The sequence below is a fragment of the Hyperolius riggenbachi genome, chromosome 7, assembly GCF_040937935.1.
Source record: "Hyperolius riggenbachi isolate aHypRig1 chromosome 7, aHypRig1.pri, whole genome shotgun sequence".
Lineage (NCBI taxonomy): Eukaryota > Metazoa > Chordata > Amphibia > Anura > Hyperoliidae > Hyperolius > Hyperolius riggenbachi.
Window position 1 is genome coordinate 85319071 of NC_090652.1, and position 25104 is coordinate 85344174.

General features: G+C 43.6%; 1 protein-coding gene and 1 long non-coding RNA gene across 8 annotated transcripts in view; one reads left to right on the forward strand and one right to left on the reverse strand.

Annotated features, from left to right (window-relative positions):
• The window catches only part of SBK1 (SH3 domain binding kinase 1), a 163568-nt gene extending 150561 nt beyond the window's left edge, over positions 1 to 13007 (forward strand). For all 7 annotated transcript variants that reach the window (XM_068244194.1, XM_068244196.1, XM_068244200.1 and 4 more), the window contains exons 3-4: positions 110 to 312; positions 4492 to 13007. In XM_068244194.1, coding sequence (XP_068100295.1) covers positions 110 to 312; positions 4492 to 5271 — 983 coding nt within the window. In that variant the 3' untranslated portion in view covers positions 5272 to 13007. The remainder of the gene's footprint in view (positions 1 to 109; positions 313 to 4491) is intronic.
• Positions 1 to 25104, reverse strand: part of LOC137524411 (uncharacterized) — a 76997-nt gene that overhangs the window by 4734 nt on the left and 47159 nt on the right. The window lies entirely within an intron of this gene.

The following is a 25104-nucleotide window of genomic DNA, read 5'->3' on the forward strand; positions in this document are numbered from 1 at the left end:
TAATGAGTCACATTGTTAATATGCATTTTGAATGTGCTATTGTAATGCCCTGGGTGCTATACAGTATATGCTGCTGGGTTCACTTTAACAACTGTGTTTTGCTGGTCAGGTAACAAGATGGCTCTGAAATTCGTCAACAAGAACAAGACCAAGCTGAAGAGCTTCCTGCGGGAGTTCAGTGTGACCAGCGCCCTGTCCTGCAGCCCGTTCATCATCAGAGTCTTTCATGTCCTCTTCCAGACAGAGGACTGCTACGTCTTTGCTCAGGAGTACGCTCCAGCCGGGGACCTCTTTGATATTATTCCACCGCAGGTGAGATCAATCACAGCGTACGACATGATGTCTCTCCCAAGTCTCTCTGGCTGGCCTGATGTGAATACAGATGCGGCCAGCAGGAGGCCTCCCCATAGTGACCGCCGCACATCGCTCTGCCTCCTCTGCTTGGCTTTCAGGTGGAGCTGTCAGTAAACTTCACGCCTGGCATGATTCAGGAGGGCACGTCACGATTACTAAACTGAATGACTGTGTTCCGTACCATAAGGCCTGATCCTTGCTACTGGTAGTGAGCAGATTGTACAACAGGGAACCCGTTTACTTTCAAATCTGGTCAGTTCAGAGAGAAAATGTTTTTTATATTGAACTGGCCATATTCAATTTGATGTGCGTACAGATTAATCAGAAAACTAGTGTATAGGTCCTTAGACCACATGCCTGCTGGCTACAGGTGCCTCACTTACCTGGAAGTGACACCCATCAGGCTTCATTCCCCAGCTTTAACACCTGACCTGTCCTTTTAAAGCTAATGGGAATTAAAAAAATAAAAATAAACCAGATACTCACCTAAGGAGAGGGGCTCTGGGTCCAGTGGCTGGATAGTGTACTGGTTAGGGCTCTGCCTCTGACACAGGAGACCTGGGTTTGAATCTCAGCTCTTCCTGTCCAGTAAGCCAGCACCTATTCAGTAGGAGACCTTGGGTAAGACTCCCTAACACTGCAACTGCTTACTGAGCGTGTCCTGTTAGCTGCAGCTCAAGGGCTTTGAGTCCGTCAGCAGAAAAACGCAATATAAATGTTCTGTGTCTATAGGGCATAGTTCCCCAACCCTGTCCTCAAGGCCCACCAACAGTACATGTTTTGCAGAAAACCACTAACATGCACAGGTGAGGTAATTAGTGTCTCAGCAGAACCTACCTGTGTGGATTGCCACAAAACATGCATTTTTGGTGGGTCTTGAGGCCAGGGTTGGGGAACACTACGGGCCTTCCCACTCCTCTCACAGTGCTCTCCTTCCAGCGCTGGCTCCCCCGTTTGAATGACCCGCTGGAGGAGGCTTCAGAGTCTTCAGGAGCTGAGTGCTCCCAAAGATGGGCGGCAGATAGAGCAGTATTTGACTAATTTGTTTGCTTTGAATCCAAACTCCAGGAACTTAATTAAAACTTGAAAAGATGTTACACAAATATTGGACTACCAAGCTGAAGGGGTACTTCCCCCTTCCCTTTGTAGATTAAAAAAAGAGTATAACCAAACAGACATGCTGACTGAGCTCTGTCCTGTGTTGGTGCCGGCCCCTAGATGGGAATCCTTCTCTTCAGCTGGCAAGCGTCATATGACCCAAATTTCAAATGCATTTTAATCATCTATATACTTACATCCAGAAATGTAAAGGGAAATTCTACTTTTTGCTAAGAAAACTGCAATCCAGTTACTTTAACACACTTATTCAAATAAACCATTCCAAAGTGTTCTGAGCAGAAGCTGGCAGACAAGTGTCAAAGTTTACACCCAGTCAAAGGATTAGTACAGGTGTTGAAAATGACTAATATGACCCTGCTCTGTGCAGCTAACTACCCATGCGTGGAGCGTATAGAAGCTCTGTATTCAGGAGTTCTGTTGCTGTAGTAGCAAAATCTGAGCTTTCTGTAATTTTTGGAAATTCTTAGCTGGCTGCAAATTGAAACGGAAATGATATCATTAAATTAAAAAAAAAACAAAAAAACAAAAAAAAAACAGACAATGACTTTTGCAGCACTCTATGTAGATAGGAATTGTATAATAAAAGTGCCATTTTGCTTAAAAAAACCTTAAAACAAAGGAGATGGAAGCCAAGCCTTCCTGCCAATCTGCTGCAAAAGGAAGTTCTTTTGGCAGAATTTGGTGAAATGAATCACACAACCCTCTCACTGGCTCTGATAATGAATGTGAATACTGCTCTTTGAGAAGTGCATAGTAGTCAGTGTAGCAGATGTCAAAGCTGAGTGTTATTCCCACAGGATTGCTGGGGCCAGTGTGAGAGAGCAGGATTGTGTACAGGCTTGCAGACTGGACTGTGTTTCACAGGAAGTAGTCAGGTGTTCATAAATGCCAGACTTAACAAGTAGCTTTTCAGTTTGGACTTAAATGTTTCCAGGGAAGGAGCTGTCCTGAATGGGTGTGTCAGGGAGTTCCAAAGTGTAGGGGCAGCATGACAGAAGGCTCTATCTCCAAAGGGTATGAGGTGACCAAATTATTAGATCCTTGTGGGGGTGCGCCCAGATTGCGCAAGGATTTGAATGGAAGCCGATCTTAAACAGAAGTCTCTATTTTATTGGTAGCTAGTGGAGTGAGTTAAGGGTTGGTGTAATATGGCATTGGCGGGGTTGGCTAGTTAACAGCCTTGCAGCGGCATTCTGTAATAATTGTTGGCGGTTCAGGTCTTTGTTTGGAAGGCCTGTATAGAGAACATTGCAGTAGTCCAGCCATGATGAAGGCATGAACTAGGGCTGGAAGATCTGCTGGAGGTATGAGGTGTTTAATACCTTACAATGTTGCTTTGGTGAAAGACGGAATGTTTCACAACAGCTGAGATATGATTCCTGAAGTTTAATTCCCCCTCATTATGTCAGGGCTAAGTTAATGTAGGGATGGTGAAAGCTGGTCAATACTGTGACTATAGATTAAGAACAGTTTTAAAGAGGGACCATAATGCCATATAGTGGAATGCAGTAAATTATTCAGGATACCCACTTTTATGTTAAATTTCCCAGTTTCAGCATCAGAAACACTTCCTATAGCTACATATTGCTGCATATTGGTATGTAGCCCTCCCACTGAGGCTTACCTTAGGCTGTTTATTATGCAGAATTCTCCCCACCAGAGCATTCTGGGAGACCAGACTACACCAAGATCATCTGAAGTTGCAGAGTACTGTCTGGAGGACAGCTTTAAAACCTTCATCAAACCAAATTTCTACCCACAAATTGGCATACTTAGTACTATTATTACTATTTATTTTCTTTACAAAGGGGCAATATATTACATAGTGTTGGTCAATAAATAGGGTTACAAACAGCGATAAATAGGGGTGACAGGCAGCACTAGGACATGCAAGACTGCAAGTTATAAGATTCTGCAATGGAGTGATGGTCTTAGAGACTAGAGATGATCAATGGCATACAAATATTTCTGAGTTCATGCAGGTTTATGTAAATTATTATGCAAATACATGCAGCTTCAAAATAGACCATTCAATTTAAACCTTGGTGGGACTTGATTGGTCCATTTACATTGTATTTGCATCTCATTGATCATCCCTATTAGAGTCCAAGTAGTTCTGTGGCTGGGTAATGTGCTGGTTAAGGGCTCTGCCTCTGACACAGGCGACCTGGGTTGGAATCTCGGCTCAGCCTGCTCAGTAAGCCAGTACCTATTCAGTAGGAGACATTGGGCAAGACTTCCTAACACTGCTACTGCCTATAGAGCGCGTCCTAGTGGCTGCAGCTCTGGCGCTTTGAGTCTGCCAGGAGAAAAGCGCAATATAAATGTTCTGTATCTGTGTCAGTTCAAGCTAGTCTGGGAAGGATGCACGATGATGAGAGTGCATGATCAAGTAAAACAGCGTTCCCCAACCCTGTCCTCAAGACCCGCCAACACTGCATGTTTTGTATAAATCCACAGAGAGTTAATCAGCTCTGCTGCAACACTAATTACGCCACATGTGATTGTGTGTGGTTTCCTGCAAAACATGTACTGTTTGGTGGGCCTTGAGGACAGGGCTGGTGTTCTCTGAAGTAGAATGCACTGGAGAGGGAAAACCTTGCCAAAGTCTACAATCTAAAGGGAGTGGGTAGGGTCACACTAGGTGGGGGACCGGTGAAAGGATAGTCAGCAGAGAAAAATAGTGCATTGGTGAGGAAGGGTAGGCCAGTGTGAAGAATTGCATTTAAAGGGATTGCTTGAAAGATGTTGAAGAGTGGATCGAGCCTGATGTGGGGGTGGGGTAAAAGGAAGTTCAGAGAGTTGGGGCAGCACTTGAGAAGAGTAAAAATTCTGACGTTGTTTAGATAAAAGCATTCTAGCACTAGCCTTTTGGTGATCAAAGAATTGACACTGTAACACAATAATAGCAATATATGGTTGGTACGCTTTAGCTTAGTACGTTTTAAAGATTGTTTCAGTTCTATCTTTTTCTACAAACTCACGGTCGGTCTCTTCTTCCTATTGTGTCTTCCCTAGGTTGGTCTCCCTGAGGAAATGGCAAAGCGCTGTGTACAACAGCTCGGACTAGCCTTGGACTTTATGCACAGCAAGAGTCTAGTTCATCGTGACATCAAACCAGAAAATGTTCTTCTCTTTGATCAGGAGTGTCGACGGGTTAAACTGGCTGACTTTGGCATGACCCGAAAAGTGGGCTGCCGCGTGAAACGAGTGAGTGGCACTATCCCTTACACGGCACCTGAAGTGTGCCAAGCTGGCCTATCAGAAGGATTTCCAGTAGAGACCAGCTTGGATGTGTGGGCTTTCGGAGTACTTATATTCTGTGTCCTCACTGGCAACTTTCCCTGGGAATCAGCTTCACCAGGAGATGCCTTCTTTGAAGAATTTGTGCATTGGCAAAAGGGTCGCCTGCCTGGTCTCCCTTCCCAGTGGCGCCGGTTCTCAGACAATGCCCTTCGAATGTTCCAGCGCCTTCTTTCAATAGAGTCGGAAAAGAGAAGCCCAGTCAAGGAGGTATTCTACTACATCAAGTATGACTTACTCTCAGAATTTAGACGAAGACCTTCTTACCGAACCCGCAAGCAGGCAGGAGAAAAGATACCCTCGGTACCCCAGCGTCATGACAACCCCACACCTCTCAAGAGGACAATACTCACTGAGGGAGGTTCCTCCCCTCGTGTCCTGCACTCCCTGCCAGATTCAGGCCAGCCGTCCGGTGGCAATGGCAGAACGGAGGGACGACAGGATAAGAGCAAAGCTCAAATGCTGCTGGCAACTGCCATAGAAATCTGTGTATAGTTACAAACACTCTTGTGGCTTCTCCTTTATTGCAAAGTGATGTCGTTGTCTCCAGTAAAGGTCACCTGGTGACTTTAGAAGATAAGCAGGTTTGACCTCTTAGTATTTATTGGCCGTGAGCCTACAAGCAAAAAAAAAGTATGTTGATGCAAGAACGGCTTGTTGATCAAATGGACTGACCTGGATACTTTTCTGGTGGAACAGGAGGAGATGATGAGCCTTTGTTTAAACCTTGAAATAGGTTGTGTTTAGGGTTTGTGAACTGTGCGCTGTTTCTGCCTTGGATGTGATAGAACAAAACCAATACGCTATATTGATAGGGTGTTACGAGGCAGACAAGCTTTCCCACGCACTCCCTACACAACCAAAACCTACAGTTCACCCGTTTCTACAATGACGCAGCACAGGCAGGGCTAGGACAAGCAAGCCTCATGTACTCCACCTTCTGCACCGTTATATTTTGACCTGGTTCATAACAGGAAAATACTACAGCCCAGTGGCCATGGGTATTTACATGAGATTCCTTTGTTTTCACTGGTGTACATTTTCATGTGGAAGACCTGGGGCACATTTACAAAGGCGAAAGCAAAGATAACTGGAGCACAAGTGGTGCCTTTGCCCAGATCAACCAATCAGAATCCTTGCCTCATTTAATTTGTTACATCTTATTGGTTGTTTCAGACAACTACTCCTCTATTGCTCTAATTTTCTTTGCACATCCCATTGTAAGTTGGCCCCAGTGTCATCAGTCATGGATTCATCTTATCTAGACTGAAACATATTATGCCGGGGCTGTGGTAAGGCAGTTGTTTGCTGGCAGAAGTCTTGTTGTTCGCTGGCAAAAGTCTCATAAGGTATCATGTGGTTTAGCATTGTCAGAAAAACAAAATACCTACACTGACATGCTTTGATGTTGGATCTGTTTCTACAGATCATGGGATCACAGTGGTGGTATCACAATCATAGCAAAGTTCAGTTCATCAAATACACCATTCCATTTGAAGGAACCGGTCATGCTACATAAACATAACCTAACCAAGGCGACTATGAAAACTTAGAACCTTGTAGTTCCCTCACATACCTGTAATAATACTAAAGGATACCCGAGGTGACATGTGACATGCTGAGATAGACATAAGTATATGTACAGTGCCTAGCACACAAATAACTATGCTGTGTTCCTTTTTTCCTTTCTCTGCCTGAAAGAGTTAAATATCAGGTATGTAAGTGGCTGACTGATTCCTGACTCAGACAGGAAGTGACTACAGTGTGACCCTCACTGATAAGAAATTCTAACTATAAAGCACGTTCCTAGCACAAAAATGGCTTCTGAGAGCAGGAAAGAGATAAAAAGGGTCAATAGCACATAGATTTTAGCTCTGGCATACTTCAATGAATGTGTCATTGAGCAAAAACAATAAAACAGTTAAAACTTAAAAAGTAGATTTAAACAAAATAAAACTGTGGAATATCTTAAAAAGTCATTTTTAGGAGAAGGAAGATAGATACAATTGTTTATTTCATTAGTTTATTTTCGCCTCGGGTGTGCTTTAAATGAATTCCTGAATGCCTGGGAAGGCTTTGGAACCACTACTATAGGGACTTAATTTACTAGTTTGCAGTTAAGCCCACCCATCTAGCACTAATCCCCACTATTTAAAGTGAAAGTTTACTTTAATTAGGAAATAACCAATCTTTCCAGTTCAGCTGTATACGCTGCGATTGCAGAGGGGCCCAAAACTGTGGAGGGCTTCCCAAATACTAGTCTTGCCTCTGTCCAGTAAAGGAGTCCATCCTGCAGATTTGGTGTCTACACTTGTAGTGGGTGTGAAGATCCCAATGACCACATTTGTTTTATGACCCCTGCAAGTTCACAGCTTGAAGAGTTTGACCATTGAGGGGCCCCATTAGGGTATTGCTGGAGTCCCTATCAGCCTCGGGGTAGGATTAATGGCAAACGTTATTACAACGTACCTTATTTTTACGCACAAAAATACACAGCCGCCCAACAGTGTTCCTAACAGAGACTGTCAGAATGGGAGTCTGAAAGCTGCTTGCCAGTCACTCAGTGCAAATGTGGAGAATAAGTTGCACAATTTGCCTCCGATGTGTCGGAGAACAGCCCTGGCGGGTGCTAGGGGTTGCAGTAATCTTGGTCATCATCCTCAAGGTGCCCATAAACGGTACACTTTTTTTCATCATATGCGATCTTTTGAAGCGATTCGAACGATCGTAACTAATCAGATGGCAATTATCTATTATTCCTGTTAACGGAACAATTTAAGAAGGTTTTACATTCCGATTTGATCATAAAATCCAACTTTTGCTCGATCATTTCTCCTTTTCCGGTTGACTATAGGATCATATACTTTACAATTCAATTATAAACTGTGCATTGAAAGATGTAATCTGAAGGAAAAATTGTACCGTTAATGGTTACCTTAACACGTACGCCAGTTTTAACAAACATTCTCTCGTTATGGTTACAGCATATTTCATCTTTTGTTGACGTTCAACTTTCCAAGCAAGAAAGGGCTTGCATTATGTCACCACACGAAGTCTCAGCCCCCAGCGGCTCTACCAGGGTAACCTCTTCATACGAGAGGCTTGTTTACCATCCGTTTTATTTATTTATTAAAAATGGCACATTATACATTCCTCTCCACAATCCACGCGATAATTGCACGTTATTATTTATAGATATGCTTGTCTGGAGACCCTAGCTTAGAACAGACAGAAAATACAGGCCTTATCTGATGCAGTGCGGAGAGGAAAACATGGTTATCAATGTCTTTGTAATAAACATTGCTACAGGTAACAATAACAGTTTTCCCTTCAAACACTTTAAGAAGCGAGAGCCATAGCAGAGGAATAGACAGCTAGATATGTTTTCTTTATCATCTCTCTATTTCCAGCCAATGAGGACTCACCCTTTAACCCCCAACTTGACAGGATGTCACTTGCACTGTGATTGGCTGCCTTGTGGGCCAGCTACAGAAAAAAAGCGGATTGGCTTGGAGGATTGTGAAAGTGACAACTTATTGGCTCGTACAGTTTCCATGGAAACACAGAACCTTGCATAATATTTAGCCAGCTGTTAAATTATCCTCTACTGTTAGAAAAGATGGTTACTTTGGGTCTGTCATAAATGATCCTTTTCTGAGAGGAAGGGACTGCGCATCAAATAGCGAAGTGTAGTTTTCATTTGTGAACGCATGAAGCTCATCAGAACTTAAGTCTTGGTAGAGATTACCAGCCTAAGAGGGCCAGAGTGTATTTTACAGCTTCAGGAAGCTTGTTTGAATCTGAGTTCTTTAACAACTGGAGCACATCATGGAATTTATGGATCAGTCTACCCAACACAGATATTTTACATAGGTATAGGTTGGCAGAATCTGTGGTTTATAAGTGCACACCTTTCAAGTTTGACAGGGAAGACCATAGGAGGCACTAAACCACAATCTCTTCGTATTTTCTAAATTAAAAAAATAGTTTCAGTGGGGTGTTAATGACAGACTGTGCAAAACGTACATCTCTCTCGCCATCAATCAAACTGTGCAAAGTTCCTTCAACAATCTCCTCCTGCAGCTGCTACTTCCTGTCGGTGTGTGACAGTTTTCATTTGGCGTCATGCAGAAGGAAGAGGTGGAGCTTGTCAGAGGGATTAGGCAGTACTTAACCCAAACAGGTTGTTAATGTAAATAGCGAGGCTTAGATAATTGCAGTTCTACGCAGCTGTCTCTGTTCCTCTCCTCCACCTCAAACAAAAATTTTTAATGGACTTGTACAAATGGTCTCGGAAAACAACCTTTTCCATAGGAAGTTTCTTGTTCATAATGAAGCAACTTCCTCCACTATAGTCATATTAGTTCCTGCTCAAAATATGTTCAATTTTGTAAAAAAATTTGTGCAGGTGATGCGCTGTATTAGTGATTTTTGAAATCGCTAGCTTTCGTCTTAGTAATAACAGGCAAGTTTAGGACATACTTCTCCGAAACCCTTGGTTCCTCCTGCAGCATGCAGGCATAGCAATACTAGGCCTTGATGGTGCAAAGGGTTATGGGATTGGAACAAGTAGATATCTCTTGCTTGTCTCCAGAAAACTGCCTATGCAGAGCACATGTAGCAAGTGTACAGTTGCATTAGCTTGGGATTTTTTTTATCAACTTTGTGTCATTCTGTTTTGTAACAAACCCTGTCTGCTGTTGGGTATTCCGTTTATTCAAAACACGCTGTGTCATTGATTATATTTAGAGAGATTTAGTAAATCAACGGAGAAAAGGAAGCCATTTTGTGCAGTGAGCCAAAACAAGCTATTCATTCGCTATTAACTGGTCTACTAGTTCCTTGTGGAGCTGACAGAATATGTTCTTCTCCTCACAGATTTAGAGGTCATAAAAGTGCATCTCCATTTAGCATAGGAGATGTTATCTGCTCTCAAAGCTAATCACACATGCTTATGTTGTGTGCCAGTTTAACAACCAATAAATCAGGGTATGTAGCACTTTTCGTATAAATAACAGCCTAGCGATGGGTGCTTTTTTATTTTCCAGAAAAGATACATGATGGTCTCCATCAAAATGGCAGCCGCTCCCAAATGTACTTTCTACAACGAGTTCTACCAAGTCTTCTCATGTATTGGAGGATTGCTAACCAGGCCTCAGTCTGTAAATTCAAGCTGTGTAAAGGGCTACAGCATTGCTACAAAAAGCAGAAGTGCCGTAACTTCCCACTGAGAACCAGTGCCCGTTACAAAAACAGGATACGCATCTGAATAAAAATGGCCGACCTCTGGCCTTGCTTTCAATACTGCGGGGCTAAGGCAAGAAAGATAATCATTTCTAGATGTCTGTATCTATTAAACTGTGTTTACTTTTTTTGAAAGAGCACAATCTTTCTTTTTTATTTGTCTCTCCCTGGTCTTGGGGCCTAGTGACGGAGCCCCTGTACCCCTCCTCATGAAACCCTGTACATTGAACACCGAGTGCTATAGACAAATTACGTAGCAGACTCCCCTATCTTTGCCTTAGACGTCTTCAATGTTCACAATATTAGTGCAATAATGTAGATAAGGTGATAACTGATTAACTTTTTAACTTAATTGTAGGGTATTTCTGATTCCAGGTTAGGGCTAGCTTAGAGATGTTACCTCAGTTTAGCTGACCTGTTGAAGTATATATAAATATATAGAGTTATGTATAGGTAGAAAAAAAATTGAACATATACTTCTTTGTGTTTTTCTGTTTAATGTGAATACAATGCCTTTTGTTCCACATACCTCTGACATTCACTGGTGTGAAGATGTTTTTTTGGCTCAGGCAGTGACATCATGCTCAACGTTGTTGGCTTTATTCAGTAACTAGTGCAAGGTAGCTCATGGCAACCAATCAGAATTCAGACTGAGACCAATACAAAATGGATGCTGGTTGGTTGTAATCAGCATAGTGGCTCGTACTTTGGACTGGCTCCTTCCACTATTGTATTGAATAAGCTTGCCTGTGTCAGTCAAGACAATACAAAAAAAAGCACCCTTATTTAGAAGCGAAACGTAATTTTGCCTTCTTAAAACAGAAGGTACTTTCCGTAATTCAGCTTTATGTGAGCAATTGTGGTTTCCCATGATGTATCACTCCTGATTATGCAAATCATCACTTTCTACCCTTGGAATCAAGGCCCGCTGGTATATAGTGAGCTTGTAGCTAATATAGTTTACAGAGCCACATAAATCCAACACGCAGACAGCCTGTTTTAAGACTAATTGGTCCTCATCACTGTATGGCTCTGTGGGATAGAGCTTGGGTCAATACAAGAAATACCCAGTTAGCTCATGAGCTTTGATTTTTATCTAAGGGCTTTTCGCTCTCATTTAGCCCTTTATACCTTCCAGGTGGTCTAGGTAGGAATAGTCAATGAGATGCAAATAAATTCGAGTTTATGCAGCATTATTCAAATTTTGTAGGCAAATTACTGCAGCTTGAAATTGAACCAATCACATCCTGTTGAGGTAAAATTTGATTGGTCCATTTTCAAGATGCATAAATTTGCATGCAACATTTGCATAATGCTGCCTCAACTCAAAATTAGTTGCATCTCACTGACCATCCCTAGTTCTAGGCCACCATGAGCTGTCTTGGGATTCCTTATTTGGAAGGTGTTTTAAAAGATATGTGTGTTTGTACCATAGGTTGTGATGCCCCCTTAAGAATGGGATGCTTTTAACAAACGCACGGTCCGCTGGGTCTTTAATTGCTGAAGAGCAGTTCCTGTTTGTGCTCTCTTAAGAATATTTAATAATATAATGCATTATAAATAAGATACTTAACTTGTACCCTGGGGAATTTAGTCAGTGCCATATAACCAAACGTCCGCTAACAACTGCTAATGTTCACAGCACTTACTGCACAGGAAAGGCACTTATTTTCCAAGAGCCCTTCATATGTTTTATTCAAATGAAGCAAGCGTGATGTAAAAGGGCTGCGAGTTATGCATCTCATGGAAGAATTGACTTTTGTCCACAAATTCCTGACTGTCCCCTTGATCCTGCTGGATGTTAGCGGATAAATCTGACTGGTTAATACACAGGGTTGTTCAAACAGAGCAGGCCATGTTTCCTATCCGGTTCTATGAGGGTTTATGGGGCGGTAGATGCCTAGTCTGTGGTACAGGACTGTTGTAAGGTTCATTTAAGCAATTTATTTAAACGAATAATGTTTTAGCACTCCTATTCAGGATTTTTGAGCGTGCATTTGCTCTCATAAGATTATTTTATTAAAAATGATGAGATGAATGTCAACGGCATATAAGAGATGGAATCCAACCTTACTTACATTGCTTTATACTTCAGTGACTCCCCCTCATGGCTCTGGCGTTGTCTCATGAGTGTAGGTGCAGCATACAAGATCGCTATGCTTCCTCAGTGGACTGAGCATTGCTGAAGGTTCATAGAGAGCTGGATGGGTAGTCCTCCATCTCTCTATGATCAATTGGCAGTGCTCAGTCCATCTAGCCTATTCATCCAGCTCGCTATGCTACATGCATCCAGTCCATCCATCCCGCCCTCTCATCCAACTTTCTATGCTCCTTCAGTGGACTGAGCACTGCAGAGGGATCATAGAGAGCTGGATGGGCAGTCCTCCAGCTCTCTATTATCCCTCGGTAGTGCTCAGTCCATCCAGCCTGCTCATCCAGCTCTCTATGCTACATGCTTGAGACACTGTAGGTATGTTAAACACAGATTCTCATAGGACCATGCGTGGGCGAGTTGGTACGTTTTCAGGTGTGAGGATAGCAGCTTCTATTATAGAAAAGCATTGTCGCCTTGACTCCAAATCACATCATAATATTTTGTAATTGTCTAATATTTTAGAAGGAAACTTGCAATTATAAAGTCTATCTGAAAATTGTGGCGAGAAAGGGACACGGTATAAACAAAGAGGTCACGGAGGATGTGGAACAAAACGTCTGTTTTCTTTTGTTAATTGTGTGGTGTGTCGTTGTGCCGAACATGTCTGAGTGTGTTCTTTCGCTGCAATGTAGGGAGGAACATTATTAAAAAATGAAATAAACAACGTCCTCTCTGCAGAAATGTACTCATTGTATGGAGATCCTCTGCGCGGCCTCAGAAAATAATATTCACCGTGCCGGCGGTGCGGAGGAGAATTTATAAAACGTGTGTGTATTTTTATTTTTTATTCTCTTTTTTCCTGGTAGATAATAAATTCTAATTGAAAATAAAAGATCTCAGTTTCATTTTTCTCTCTAGTTCAGGTTGTCATGAGAGGAATCAGGTAATTTGGGCACCTGGGGCATTTAATGGACTATTTGAGTGCCCCATAGGTGCGAATGCAAATATCCAAAAATAGTGGGCGACAGGCCCTTCCAACCGAAATTGTTTCGTTTTGAAAAAATAGTGTTGGGAAAAATATTGTTTTGAAATTACTTTTGACAATTATAATTTAGGTAAATGATAGTTTTAACATTTTTTTAAAATAATTTTGAAATTCGTTTTGAGAATTACGTCGTAAATTATTGTTTTGAAATCTATTATCTTAGAAATGTATCGCTTTTTGTATTAACAGTATTTGCAGTGGAGAAAGGGGGTTTTAGGGTTGGGGGCAGGAAGGGGGTTTTAGAGCTAGGCATCAGAAAGGGGGGTTTTACGGTTAGGAACCAGGGGGGGGGGGATTGGGTTAAGGTTGGGCACCACCAGGTGGGGTTTCCTAGGGTTTGGAACCACTAGCGGGTCTTAGGGTTAGGCACCATAAGGGGAGGTTTAGGGTTGGGCACTGCCAGGTAGGGTTTCCTAGGGTTAGGCACCACTAGGGGGTATTGGGGTTAGGCACCACAAGGGGAGGTTTATAGTTAGGCACCACCAGGTGGGCTTTCCTAGGGTTAGGCACCACTAGGGAGTTTTAGGGTTAGGCACCACCAGGGAAAGTTTAGGGTTAGGCACCACCAGGTGGGGTTTCCTAGGGTTTTGCACCACCAGGTGAGGTTTCCTAGAGTTAGGCACCACTAGGGGGTCTTAGGTTTAGGCATCACCAGGTGGGGTTTCCTAGGATTAGGTACCACTAGGGGGTCTTAGGGTTAGGCACTACCAGGGGAGGTTGAGGGTTAGGCACCACCAGATGGGATTTCATAGGGTTAAGCACCACTAGGGGGTCTTAGGGTTAGGCACCACCAGGGAGGTTTAGGGTTAGGCATCCGTAGAGGGAGGGTTCTGTGTGACAGTAGGGCTAGGTTTGGTTGTAGTAAAATATTGGTCATATTTGGCAATGTCTTACTATGCCTGTTACAGCTGTGAATATATTTTTATTGTTATAGATGATATTTTGCGATTTTTTTTTTTTATGTTATTTTAACATATTTATTATTCTATCTAAGATAAAGATGAAGAAACAATAAAAATATTGTTATAGACAAAATCTTAACATTTCGGCTATACCCGTGCCCTTTTTTCCTGGCCCCATTGTTTGATGTACGCGTCATGAGGAGAAGGGGGGTATCGGTCAGAAATAAACTGTCCCTCCGTGAATCGGTCTGCAGTGAACGCATTCTGATCTCAGAACAATGGCTGTAGAATGGGAGTAGCCAGAGCCAGGACTCTTGTGCCATCTGATGGTTGTTTATGATAAACGTAAAATATTCCATTGTAAAGTGAATATTTTCTTGAATATATCTTCTCAGCTCTATTTATCACAACACTCAAATTTGACCTGAGGAAGTGGACTTTATTTTTGCGAAACGCGTTGTCATGTGTTGATTAGAATTTTTTCACCTGGAAAGATACGTAGAGGGGGCACTTCTCTTGCGTACACTGGCCGCTACTGACAGAAGTGCGGGGACCCGGTACTGCCGCAGAAGAAGGCTGAGGACGCCAGCGTGGAAACGATCCGGGCGGATGGGGCTGGAGGAAGCCCTGGTATGTATATCACTTTTATTTTTAATCAGCTCTGGTTTCCTTTAAGCAATACCAGTTGCCTGGCTGTCATGCTGATCCTTTGCCTCTAATACTTTTAGCCATAGACCCTGAACAAGCATGCACCAGTTCAGGTGTTTCTGACATTATTGTCAGATCTGACAAGATTAGCAACATGCTTGTTTCTGGTGGTAATTCAGACACTACTGCAGCCAAATCCAGATCATCAGGGCTGCCAGGCAACTGGTATTGTTTAACAGGAAATAAATATGGCAGCCTCCATATTCTTCTCACTTCAGTTGTCCTTTAAATGAAGATTGTGTGAACATATCAAGCATCCAATGAAATGTAACAGAAATCCCTGATTTACATTTGTTTCCACCTGATTGGATATTTGATCACCGTGTAATGCGAGTGCAGGTCACCCTTTTTCTCCTTTAGTGAATAATCCCCACTGTATCCAGTTGCCATGGCTGCAAGAAAGAGAAAAAAAATGAATATCTCATCTTTTGCCAGTTTTAAAAATGTGTCTGATGGAGAAATGCTGCCGCACGTCACAGTCCAATCAGAAGATAATGGCCTGTCTGCTTTTGCTGGAGAGCAATAGAGAGAAGTCAGTTTGCCGGCTGTGCTGTCTTAATGGTCTGTCTGCAGCCATCTGATTCACGGGGATGCCTGGACTGAATACAAATCTGTTTTTTTGGTAGGTAAGAAATGAAACATTCAGTATTTCATCAGAGTATTTACCATTTCTTCCCCAAGTCCAAGTGTAAGGCGGGGTTCACAGTGGGCTTTGTTTCCCATGTAAAGGCAGGAACGCAACAGAATGGGAAAGCAGCACCGCACATCACCAATACGTTGCATCGCATACAGTGAAGCATACAGTCAATGGAAAATATGCTTCACCATCACTGTTGACGCGTGCATTTTATGGTAACACAATGCAAAGCGTTGGTATGCGGTTATACCGCACTGTGAACATCACATAGGTAGTGCATCGCAGTGCAATGTTCTGTGTTACAAAACAGCCGTTACATCTCACTACAACGCACCACACTTGCGCGCTTTGTCGCAAGGACCATGCAGGTCTATGGAGATATGCACACTTCTTGAGATGTGACGCAGTGCACCAGAAGTATCAAACCCGCCTACGCAAAGTCTGCAGCACATGACCCCTGCCTGCCGCATGGATTATGCAGCAATGCAAGTCAATGGGCAATGCAGCAAGTGTAAACAATAGGAACACATGCACGGACCAGCGGGAATCCCAGCGATGAACTTTCTGCCCAGCAGGGAGGACGTCACTAGCCAGGGGGCAGCTCCATGCATGACCTTGACGTGGGGTCATACGATGGCTTATTTCTGTAGAGTTTGCACCGCATCGCACTGCTAATCTTAGGTGGTGAAACGAGCTGGATGTAGAGCATACATGTAAAAATCTGGCCTGCAGGCCAAATCTGGCCCTCAGAGCCATTAAATATGGCCCTCAAGTGGTTTCCCCACTTTGCATTATGTTTGGCCCATTATAGATCACCAGGGGAGCTATATTGGAGGTGAAGTCCTAGAACACCAGGGAAGCCATATGGGGGGGGGGGGGGGGGGGGTGTATAGGGGAGGGTGGTGGCCTCTAGACGCCAGGATGCTGTATAGGAAAAGGAAGACCACTAGACACCAGGGAACGGTATAGGGTAGGGTGGTGGCCTCTAGACGCCAGGATACTGTATAGGAAAAGGAAGACCACTAGACACCAGGGAACTGTATAGGGAGAGGGTGGGGGCCTCTAGACGCCAGGATACTGTATAGGAAAAGGAAGGCCACTAGACACCAGGGAACTGTATAGAGGGAGGGTGGGGGCCTCTAGACGCCAGGGAACTGTATAGGAAAAGGAAGACCACTAGACACCAGGGAACTGTATAGAGGAAGGGTGGGGGCCTCTAGACGCCAGGGAACTGTATAGGAAAAGGAAGACCACTAGACACCAGGGAACTGTATAGGAGTTGCAGGAGGGCCATTAGACATCTGGGAACTTTATAAGGGAGGAAGGTGGCCAGAAGACATTGAGGTTGGCCCACGACTAGGTCTCAGTGTACAATTTCGGCCCACTTTGTATTTGAGTTTGACACTCCTGATGTAGAGGCTTCATATTTATCCTTACAAAAAATGCTACCAGCTTGGATTGAATGTTGATTCTCTGCCACAAACTGCCTCCTAGTCGCTTACCAGGAACATGTATACACATAAGGGGGCTTATTTTATAAAAGTGCAATGGGCACATCACGATCTGTACTGTTGAATGACACCACCATGTTCTTGGGGGAAGTAGCTGCATGCTAAAGGGGTGCATTGTATCACCCCAAAACAATCGTTGGATTATCTATGGTGGATGGATTAAAGACGGCTTGAATCGCAGTCTGGTGTGCTGGCCAATACTTGGATTTGATATCTTCTCAAAAGACACCCCCAAGGCCTTTTTAACGTTTTTTTAATCATTATTATTTTCTCCCTGCCAGAGTAGGAACTGTTAATGAGCACCCAAAACTAACAAAAATCGTACTTTGTATGAGCACTTAAATGAAAAAAAAGAGATTTTTTTTTTCAATCAAAGAGGATTACTAATTGTTACTAAAACAGCACAAAAATGGATCAAATTATATTTCAATTCAATCCCAATCGAAAAAAAAAAAAAATCTGCCACACAGATCAACAAAAGGCGTTAATATGATCATTAACAATTGATCTGTATAGCATTGATGGCTTCTGCATACATACAATTCAATTACATTATCAAATTGAGATATGGGTTCATTTGTATACAATTGTAGCATTAATAGGCAACTTTAGTGACATTGTGAGAGGGATTAAAGCCCCCACAAGGCTGTAAATGTATATTATTAAATACATATGTTGAGTATTATTATCCCCACTTCTCTGATCACTCCTCTTGGAAACTCCAAGCGTGCTGTACCCCAAAATGTACAAGAACAACTGACACACTAAATAAATGACAGTCCCCTTCAAGAACTGGATTGTCCATGTAACTAAAAACAAAGACAGAGTGTTATTTTTTTAACAACTCAAAGTGGTTTTGTAGAATAAAAAAAACACAATAAATATTTGACAGTATCCTTTTGGAACTGACAGACTGCATAGATGTATCCAAACTAAATTATTTACATTTTTTTTTTTACAACAGTATCAAAGAAAACATAATCCTTTAAAGGACCACTATCGCGAAAAAAGTAGGCAGGTAAAATCTGACAGAACCAACATATGGAATGCAGCACCTGTGTGAGCTCCTTCCACCAACATACCTGCCACTCCCTCTCCATACGGAATGCAGCACCTGTGTGAGCCCCTCCCACCAACATACCTGCCACTCCCTCTCCATACGGAATGCAGCACCTGTGTGAGCCCTTCCCACCACCATACTTGCTACTTCTCCATGGAATGAATGATTTTTGTCAGCCCCTCCCATCACCATAACTGCCACTCTTTCTCCTCCATACGGAATGCAGCACCTTTGTGAGCCTCTACCACCACTATACCTGCCACTCCTTCTCCTCCATATAAAATGCAGCACTTGTGTGAGCCCCTCCCACTCCCTCTCCATGGAATGCAGCACCTGTGTGAGCCCCTCCCACCACCATAACTGCAACTCCTCCTCCATATGGAGTGCAGCACTTGTGTGAGCCCCTACCACCACCATACCTACCACTCCTCCTCCATACAGAATGCAGCACTTGTGTGAGCCCCTCCCACCACCATACCTGCCACTCCTCCATATAAATGCAGCACTTCTGTGAGTTCCTCCCACTACCATACCTACCACTCCTCCATACAGAATGCAGCACCTGTGTGAGCCTTCCCCACCACCATACCTACCACTCTTTCTCCTCCATACAGAATGCAGCACCTGTGTGAGCCCCTCCCACCACCATAACTGCCACTCCTTCTCCATATGGAATGCAGCACTTGTGTGAACTCCTCCCATCACCATAACTGCCATTCCTTCTCCATATGGAATGCAGCACTTGTGTGAGCTCCTCCCATCACCATACCTGCCACTCCTCCTCCTCCATATAAATGAAGCACCTGTGTGAGCCACTACCATACCTGCCAATCCTCTGCCTCCTCCATATAAATGCAGCACTTGTGTGAGCTCCTCCCATCACCATACCTGCCACTCCTCCATATAAATGAAGCACCTGTGTGAGCCTCTCCCACTACCATACCTGCCACTCCTCCTCCATATAAATGCAGCTCTTGTGTGAGCTCCTCCCATCACCATACCTGCCACTCCTCCATATGGAATGCAACACCTGTTTGAGGTGCTGAGGTGAGATCATAGAAAGCTGAGGAGAGAGCAGTGCAAGATTTCCTACCTGCTCCCCCCTATCTCATCCTTGATTGCGCCTTTTCCAGATCCGACGCTCATAGACTTTCTTTCTGAAGCTCTCCTATATTTAGTCAGCAGATTAACACATTAAAAAGTGCAAAATAAAACTGAGGAGAAGAAACGTGGGTGATAATCACAGATCGGAGCAAGCTATTTATGCCTAGTCTGGTATTTATAACTTCCAGACACTTGCAAGTAAAAAAGGAGAAATGTACACAGATTATGCAAATAATATGTAGGCCACACAAAGCCACACAGACAAGATATAAAGCTGTGGCAGGGAGACATGGCAGAGGAGAACGCGTCTGCATAGAGCGGTCCTATGAAGTGCTTCCATATTGCCGTGTTACAATAGAAGGAATCTGTATGTGAACACGTCAATGTGTGCGAGAAGATACAGCAATGAAGCCTACCTGCAGGACTGTGTTGATGCAAATCATTGCTTCATGTCTTTGCAAGCCAGGCCTTCACCTGGAACTGCTGGTCTGTGGCCATACTGCAGCTTATCAACAGGTTGTAATTACCCTCAGGCAAAATTAACCTAGGGGCCTCCCTGACAAGCCCCCCTTGCAGAGCCGGGACAAGGTCCTCCAGCACCCAAGGCTGTGACACCAAAATGCGCCCCTCCCTCCCTGCCACCCCAGCAGTCACACACGGATTGCTATTAGACTAAGAGGCACCCCAGGGCTCACAACCTCCCCAACACCTTAATATCTAGTTATCTGGCTTGCAGTCACTGCCATGTATCCCCTTTTCTTATTTCTTTCTGCTTCAAACACAATTAGGAATGACAGCTGAATGAAGTCTGCGCCCCCTCATACACTGCGCCCTGAGGCTGGAGCCTTTCCAGCCTATGCCTCGGCCCGGCCCTGCCTGACTGCCCCCCTAAAACGGCATTAGGGGCCTCTTTCTTGCTGCCGAATCTTTCCCCTCCCTCCCCGGACCCCTAAGCAAGCTGCACCCCCCCCCCCCCCCCCAAGTCTCCCCCTCACTTTTTTTGTGTGGTCCCTGGGGCCCCTGCACTGTTTTCAGCAGTGTAGCACCTGACTGGCCTCTGCTGGTGCTTTCCTCCATTAGTCAGTAGATTGGTGCATTCCCATCTTCATCCCTGCAGTGGCACCTCCCATCCATGACCTGACATATGTTATTACGTAATAGCCACTGGGTTACTGAGAAGATGCGGCCAGCCGGTATGAAGACGGAATGCAGGGAGCCACGAGGAGCACACCAGCTGGGACAGGTGAGTCGCTACACTGCTGAAAAGTTTGGAGGGGCCCACGATAAAGTTAGTTGGGGGGGGCGTTGACCTCAGGGCCCTGGAGCAATTGTCCAGGCTGCCTCATGGTAGCGCTGGCCGATTTTACAGAGCCACCTAATTCAAGTCAAAATGATAGCAATAACACTGAGACAAGACATGCTTGGTGCTGAAGATCAACACAGATGAAAAGATTTTTATCCTGCGCTACTGGAGGACAGCAGATTTTTGTATATTTGAGAGGTATTCCTCTTGTCAAATGCACTAGATGCTGCTCTTCAACTGGGTGGTACCAGGTACTAAATTGAACAGGAAGAAAACAAGAGTGCTCCTATGGTGCATTAACCTTATTTACTTATTTCCGCCAAAACAATATATTGCACTTACATTTAAAAGGTAGGTACAGCGCATATCAGAGGCCGCCCACGATCCGTTCTCCTTCCCTCAGTCTGGCCAGGACCTGGGATCGCTACAGCTAATTCCGCGTTGTTTGTGCGGTGGGGGCAGGAGATGAGGGGGGCGTCATCCCAGGTCCTGGCCAGACCGAGGGAAGGAGAACGGAACGTAGGCGTCCTCTGATATGCGCTGTAACTACCTTTTAAATGTAAGTGCAATATATTGTTTTTGCGGAAATAAGTAAATAAGGTTAATGCACCTTAGGAGCGCTCTTGTTTTCTTCTTGTTCAATTTAGTGCTGAAGAGGCCTGAAATCACCCAGCTTCCTACCCAGAACTCACCCAGCATGTCGCTAACCACTCAGCATCTCGCACAAAGTCCCCCTGTAATGTTTGAGACAATTTCTTTTAACATTCTATGTCAGGTTAACCTCCCACAGACTTTGGGAACGATCATTTTAGAATTGAATTGCTCGTTAGCTTAAAGGCAATGCTAGGAAGATAAAGACTTGCATGCAGCGAGTGTTTTATCTCATGGAATTGAATGTGGCTGCAGGTAGGAGGGAGGTCTAACTTTGAGGGAGGAGGGGACAAACAGCATTATCCACGTATAATTAGGATTTACATTTTTTTTTCATGTGTTTCCATGGCGACTTAAGAAAGCGTTGTGATCTGTGAGGCAGATGGGATGGAATTTTAGGTCTGGGCCTCTGCGGCGCTTCTAAGATTAGAGGCCTGCGAGACTGAAAATAAAGGAATCAAAATTACGAGTGTATCATGTTGGCGCGTCTGTAAGCGTGAATTTATCAGTGTGAAAATGCGTGCAGCACTGTGTCTGCTAATCAGGCGGTCAATTAATCAGCCCTGGTGACAAACAGCATCAGGACCGCTTTAGGTGTAAGCAGGTAAAGATAACAGATGGTCCATTACTGTAAAGATATATATTTAGTTTGCTACTCGGATGCAAGAGAGACGCTAAATTACATTGAGATCCATAGCCTGTCCATGGAGAATTAGTGGCAGCAGTCTATATATCGGCTGGCATATATTATACAAAGAGCTTGTATACCAAGATACGGCTCCTGCCTTGAAGGTCCACGATCGCAAAAACATGTGTAATTCAAAATACATGTAAACACATACAAATAAGAAGTGTATTTCTTCCAATGTAAAATGAGCCATAAATTACTTTTCTTCTATGTTGCTGTCACTTACAGTAGGTAGTAGAAATTTGACAGATCTGACAGGTTTTGAGCTAGTCCATCTCTTCATGGGGGATTCTCAGCATGACCTTTATTCTTTATGAAGACACTCCATGAAAAGGATTCATACAAAGATGCTGTTCAGTACACTATTTTGGCAGTTGAGCAACTGCAGTTTAGTAAGTGCTTTTTAAAATAAAGAAAACCCTGAGAACCCCCTTGAGGATATGGGCTAGTCAAAAACCTGTCAGATATGTCAGACTTTTACTACCTCCTGTAAGTGACAGCAACATAGGAGAAAAGTAGTTTATAGCTCAATTAGCTCTGTAAGAAATGTACCTCTTATTTGTGTGTGTTTACATGTTTTATTTGTGTGTATTTACATGTTTACATGTGATTTTCGCAATTGTAGTCCTTTAAATCTAGGACTATTAGCCATCTCTAAAAGGACTTTAGAAATCTAGTATTTCATTTTGACCAATTTATAACTCTAAGTTTTCTGATGTTTTTAAAGTGAACCTGTCATTTACATTATACATGTGCATATACTGTATAGATAGATTTTATACTACAATTTATATTACCCACATTTTTAAACTTTTAAACATTTCTACTGAGGACTTCATGACAAGAAAGCAGCAGCAAGGCTATACACTGCGAAGCAGGTAATTACGGTCTATGGGGCGCTCTGGTAAAATGGGCGTCTCATAGTCCGTAATCTTAGTTGCAGCTATGCCAATGCCCAGGCGGTAATTTGAGCGGCGCTGGTGCCCGGTAGTGTATTTGGGTGGCCAAGGGTGATTTAAATGGTGAAGGCGATGCTTATATTGGCGGAGATTTCAGCGCAGGGGGTCAGTTAGGGTTTGGCATTGATAGAGGAAGTGCAGATAGAGGTACAATTAGGAATGGGGTCAGGCTAGGCAAATGTAAAATATTGGTAAAAATTACCATTGTTTTACTATCGTTATTGCCTACAGCCCAATGGTAGAATATCAGTAATTTTTGCAATATTCTACTAGCATGCATGCCATTTTCCCATGGTTAATGCAGTTCTGTTGGAATGTGTATTTATCAACAACAGTCTATAAAGCTATGTAAAGCTATGCATTACCAACTATAACCACAGAGTGGCAGTGCGCTCTAGTAACAAAGAATTTACTACATCCTGTTTCTGTAGAGGAAGTTGTGATTGAATAACGTTTGTTGTATTCTTGGTGTGTAACAGCCAAGAGCGCCATTACTGTGACGCTGATCAATATCTGTTTCTCCTGCATTCTACATTGCTGCGCACCAAGAAACTAGTTTAATAATAGCCTTTCTATCATTTTCACTCACACATTCAGACGCTGCTAAAAGGATTGATCTAAAACTTGCCATACCCCTTAGAATTTTAATTGTACAGTCTTTGGATCTTTCAGGAATGAGAATCAAATGGAAAATTAAACATCTGTGTGCACCACTCCAGTCTTGCTGACAAATAAGCAATCGCTTTTTTCCCTTCAGTTCAGCTCTATGCGTTCCAAGGACTGACCCCAAATGTTATAACAAGTTTGTTACATTTTTTTTTTTGTATGCAAACCACAGCCGTAACACAGTGTTCCTGAAAGTCTAGGCAGAGTAGGAAAGCTTCTTGCCAATCACCGTGTTATTCCAGGTGTTGAAAATGAGTACTAAGGTCTTTCTGCTCTATGCAGCTAATTACTTATATTGTTAGAATGCCACGTTCTGTGCTGGTTCTCTACAGCGTCATGTCAGACGTAACATTCATTACCGTGGCTGTGCTCCCTCCTGCTCTCAGCCACATTTTGCAGTTGCGTATCACTTCAATCAGGAGAATGCTTCCTGATCATTTTGCAAGCGTAATTTGGCACTTAACACGTTCGCAAACACAGAGAGCGCTCCAACTCGGCTGAACAGTATGGTTTCTGAAAAGTATGAAATTTAGGATGTGTTCAAGCACATCTCAAGTGAGAGGGATATGGAGGCTGACATATTTATTTCCTTTGAAGATGATCATATTTATTTCCTTTGAAGATGATCTCCATCCTAAAATAGAAAATCCTGCAGCGCTGCTGTAACGAAAAGTTGTGTTTACCTGCGGTGTCTTGTCTCACGAAGCCGTCCCGAAGACCACGCATCACTCCACTTCCGGCGCATGGCCCCGCCTCCCCTCTCTCGATGTTTTTTCTCTCGGGAGAGAGGGGGTGGAGCCAGGCACCGGAAGTGGAGTGATGTGGGGTCTTCAGGACGCTTTGTGGGACAAGACACCGCAGGTAAACACAACTTTTTGTTACAGCAGTGCTGCAGGATTTTATTAAGGCTAGTTTTACACCTATGGAGAGCTACGCCCCCCCTTGCATCACACTGCAACACCAAACAAGCGATCCATATGACTCTACAGCAGAGAACCCCGACAGGATCATATGCATAGCGCCCCCCAGGCCACTCACACAGCCCCCACATGCCCTTCGCTGCCCGTTGCCGCCCCTACTCCTGGACACCCGGCTTCCCCGTCATATTTGCATCGTTCTGTGCAAGCATGCCGCACCGCTGCTAACAAATTTATATTCTTTTGCACTGTCCATTCATTATGCCAACGTTGCATCGCTGTGGAAGTCGCATGATAATGTGCTGTTGACTTTGCAGTGGGTCGTTGGCAAATCGGAATCTTCCAGCGTGACGCGGTAAGTGTACTGGGCCATATTTTTTCATTGCTGTTGTGTTACCCTGCATGCAGAAAAGGTGACACAGTGAAAAAAAAGTGTATACAGTGGTTTGCAAAAGTATTCGGCCCCCTTGAAATTTACCACATTTTGGCATATTACTGCCACAAACGTGAATCAATTTTATTGGAATTCCACGTGAAAGACCAATACAAAGTGGTGTACACGTGAGAAGTGGAACGTAAATCATACATGATTCCAAACATTAAAATAAAAAATATCGGCAAAGTGGGGTGTGCGTAATTATTCAGCCCAGAGTCAATACTTTGTAGAACCACCTTTTGCTGCAATTACAGCCGCCAGTCTTTTAGGGTGTGTCTCTACCAGCTTTACACATCTAGAGACTGAAATCCTTGCCCATTCTTCTTTGCAAAACAGCTCCAGCTCAGTCAGATTAGATGGACAGCGTTTGTGAACAGCAGTTTTCAGATCTTGCCACAGATT